Consider the following 3,456-nt stretch of genomic DNA (forward strand, 5'->3'; position numbering starts at 1 on the left):
ATACATATATACACATATATATATATACACATATATATATATACATATATACACATATATATATACATATATACACATATATATATATATACACATATATGTATATATATATAGATATTAATAAAAATGTATCGGTGACTGTGAGTTTTGCAAAACTTGTCATATGAATATTTTATTAGTGTTAATGTTAACTCCACCAAGAATATTTAAAAACACTGAACCATGTGTTCAGCTTTAATGGCTGTACGCCTAAGATTTACAGAGGAAAAAAATCGTGAGAATGAGTTTAGTATTCAGCTGGGACTGATTAAACGCACAGATACTTCATTGCTCGTCAAACAGGTTACACTGAGTGGAGCGGTCGACCGTTTCAAGATGGCGGCCCTACAGTTCGTCAGCGGCTGTAGGCGATAGCGGTCAATGCTGTATCTAGTGTTTATGTCTATGCTTAAAGTAGCCTGAGCGCAGTCCCGTGGCGGGCTCCTTCGCGGGGGCGCGCCCGACTTCACCCGATCAGTTTTCCATCAGTTTATTTAAAAGATACTTTCTTTTTCGGCACTGACCTGATTTCGGGTACGTCACAGCCACGACGTCGTCGTCTTTAAACTCAAACTTCTGAGCAAATGTCAGACTCTCCAAGGAGTGTGTCTCCTTCGGGACAATAAATCTGTCATACCGCAGGTACAGATCCTCAGAAGACGACATCATGCAACGAGGACGCACTGGGCTTTGCTGCTGCATTCACAGTCCACCGGAGAAAAGTGACGACACCTGATATCGGACAATAACTACTGAATCTAACACGTGATTTACTAAATACACTGTATATATAGCTTTTCTTATTTGAGATGATCAAAAGCAACCAATATAAAATAATTAACTATTTATCAGCTTTAAAGAATAATAATTTCTCTAGATGGGTTGTGAATGCAGCACGAAACTTTCCTGGTCTGTGAATAATCCGTCCTGGAAGCTGACAAAGAACTGGACTAATCCCTTTTTATATCACCTATAAAGGTTTCTTTAGGCTACTTTTCTTTTATGAAAATGTCAATTTGAATAAATGGTTAATTTTACATTATGACAACCTTAGTTTGAATTTATTTTCATTAACTGTTAACAGTTAGTGTTAATCCTGAACCACTCAGTATTAAGAAAGGCAAGAAGCAGAAAACGTACCCAAACTGAAAACTCATTTGCATTTAGAGTAAAAATTATACACAATTGTAAAAATAAAAATAATAAAAAGCTGCCGTTTCAAACAGAGAAAGCTCAAAAACCCACACTCGGACAAGCCATGTAGGTAGAGCAGCAGAAAAAGTCCATGTACACATTATTTTTGTTTTATCTGCTAAATGACAGAGTTACAGGGAGCTATTTCTAGACAAGCGTGAAGTACACCCTGGACAAGATACCAGTCCATCACAGGACCACTTATAAATGAATGAGACCCACTAAAGATCATTTACAGTAGCCAATTAAACTTACATGTTTTTGGTTTGACTACAACACCTAGAGAAAACCCATTCATGCACAAAAATATGAAAAATCCACACAGAAAGCCTGGAGTCAAACCTGTAACCTTTCTGTTGCAAACTGCCATCTACTCCACTTTTAAGCTATTGATAATTTATTTCCATAGCACATGAATATGGCAAAACTTGACCAAAGTGCTTTACAGTTCAGTCAAAAGAAAATGTAAAAACGGTACAATAAGAAAAAACAAGAAATCTCGCGTGATCAAGGAAACGCAAGTTAAAATAAAAGAAACGCATCATAAAAACCATCAGCTCTAATCAAACCTCAAACTCTGCCTGCATCAAAAGAAAAATAGATCTTGAGCACAGAGTTAAAGTCTCAGCAGTCTGTATATGAAAAGTGGTCCACAGTTTTGGAGCAGTGTCTGCAAAAGCCTGATACCCTCTGCAGTTTAGTTTGGATCTAGGGAAATCTAAGAGAAACTGACTGGTTGACCAGAGTGCTCTTACTGGAGTTTAGGTATGAACGAGAAGACATAACAGGGCCAGACCGTTACAAACGTTAAACGCAACCAGTAAGACCTTAAACTCTATTCAGAAGTGGACAGGTAGCCAATGGAGACAAGCCGGGGCCAGAATAATGTGATTGTGTTTTTTAGGACTTATTAAAAGACGGGCTGATGCGTTATGGGTGGTTTACAAGCCATGCAGAGGTAATTTATTCAAGTCAACACAAAACTAACATGCAAAACTTTATAATAAACAAAGTAACCCCAGTCTGCTGTATTATAAGAACATGATCACAAATATGGTACAAAGTAGAAAACATGCTTTTTTTGTTTCATAGATTTGATCACTAAACCACAAAACTGGGTTCTTAATAACTTTTACTTTTCAACTGGCATTCAATAAAAAAAACCTGCGGCCAACACCAAGTTTTGTGATCTTCTGAGTGTTCTAGTCCATGAAACTGGCACCCTAAAGCCCCAATAAAAAAAATTAATTAAAATAACGATGCAACAAACAGTCCTACGCAGAAAACCCACCTGCTTTGTACGTTCTACTTTACGGACACTGAAAAAGGCGAAACTGTAACATCTACTTGAGATGGGGTGGGTCAAATAAAAACAGCCAACAGATAAAACGTTAGACTTTACCTGACTTGGGATAAGTGACAGCGAACACGTCAGTGTCTTCCACAGAGAAGTTTTGAGCGTACTCCAAGCTCTCTGCTGTGTGGGCTACTGGGGGCAGGAGAAGGCCGTGGTACTGAATGTAGCTTGACGCTGACATGACTGTTGAATTGTACCCTATATTCTGTACAGCTACCTCTCTCTGAAATGAAGTGTTCATTTTGTTACAGTCCACTTTCCCTATTTGTAGCTCGAGTTGACAGACACCATTGTTTGCCCCTTGTATTCTTCTGAATGTCACCTTTGTCTCCCATTTTAAAATTATGGGCTGGATCAGGGCCTGATGACCAGCTCTTTAGTGCTGGTTTACATAATCTGGCCCTCCCTACTTAAACCTTTCAGCATCCTTGCTGTGAAGACAATAGCGTTATTATTCTGCCAAAGCAAAGCCTGCAGAAAAGTTCATGCTAAACTAACGTTAACATCATCTACAGTAGGTTGGCAATGCTGTCGGAAATTTGTGACTAAAATATCACCAAATAATTTTTTTTTTTCATTTGTGTTGTTTTTAACCAGAACTTTATTTCCATCTAAAAAAAAGACATGAAAAATATGACCCGAGGGCCAAAAGTGGCTCTTGGACAATCTCCATCCGACTCTTTATCAAAAAGAAAAAAACTTTTAAATAAACTGATGGAAACCAGCATTTTATCAATGAAATGGAAATTTAAATTAATCATCTTGGACAATATCAATGATATTTGGATTAAGATAGGCGAAAACTGTCAGTTGTGTTTACATAATTAGGCTGAACCTTAAAGACTCAAAAAAGCAAATGTATATAT

At 37.5% G+C, this 3,456-nt stretch overlaps 1 protein-coding gene across 1 annotated transcript in view; it reads right to left on the bottom strand.

The window, feature by feature from the left end:
• The window catches only part of LOC119409529 (sulfotransferase 2B1), a 149,065-nt gene extending 148,360 nt beyond the window's left edge, over nucleotides 1–705 (bottom strand). The window contains exon 1 of the mRNA XM_037676427.1: nucleotides 564–705. Coding sequence (XP_037532355.1) covers nucleotides 564–705 — 142 coding nt within the window. The remainder of the gene's footprint in view (nucleotides 1–563) is intronic.
• Between the last annotated feature and the right edge of the window lie 2,751 nt (nucleotides 706–3,456).

Source organism: Nematolebias whitei, chromosome 5 (assembly GCF_014905685.2).
Source record: "Nematolebias whitei isolate Nwh7 chromosome 5, NemWhi1, whole genome shotgun sequence".
NCBI lineage: Eukaryota > Metazoa > Chordata > Actinopteri > Cyprinodontiformes > Rivulidae > Nematolebias > Nematolebias whitei.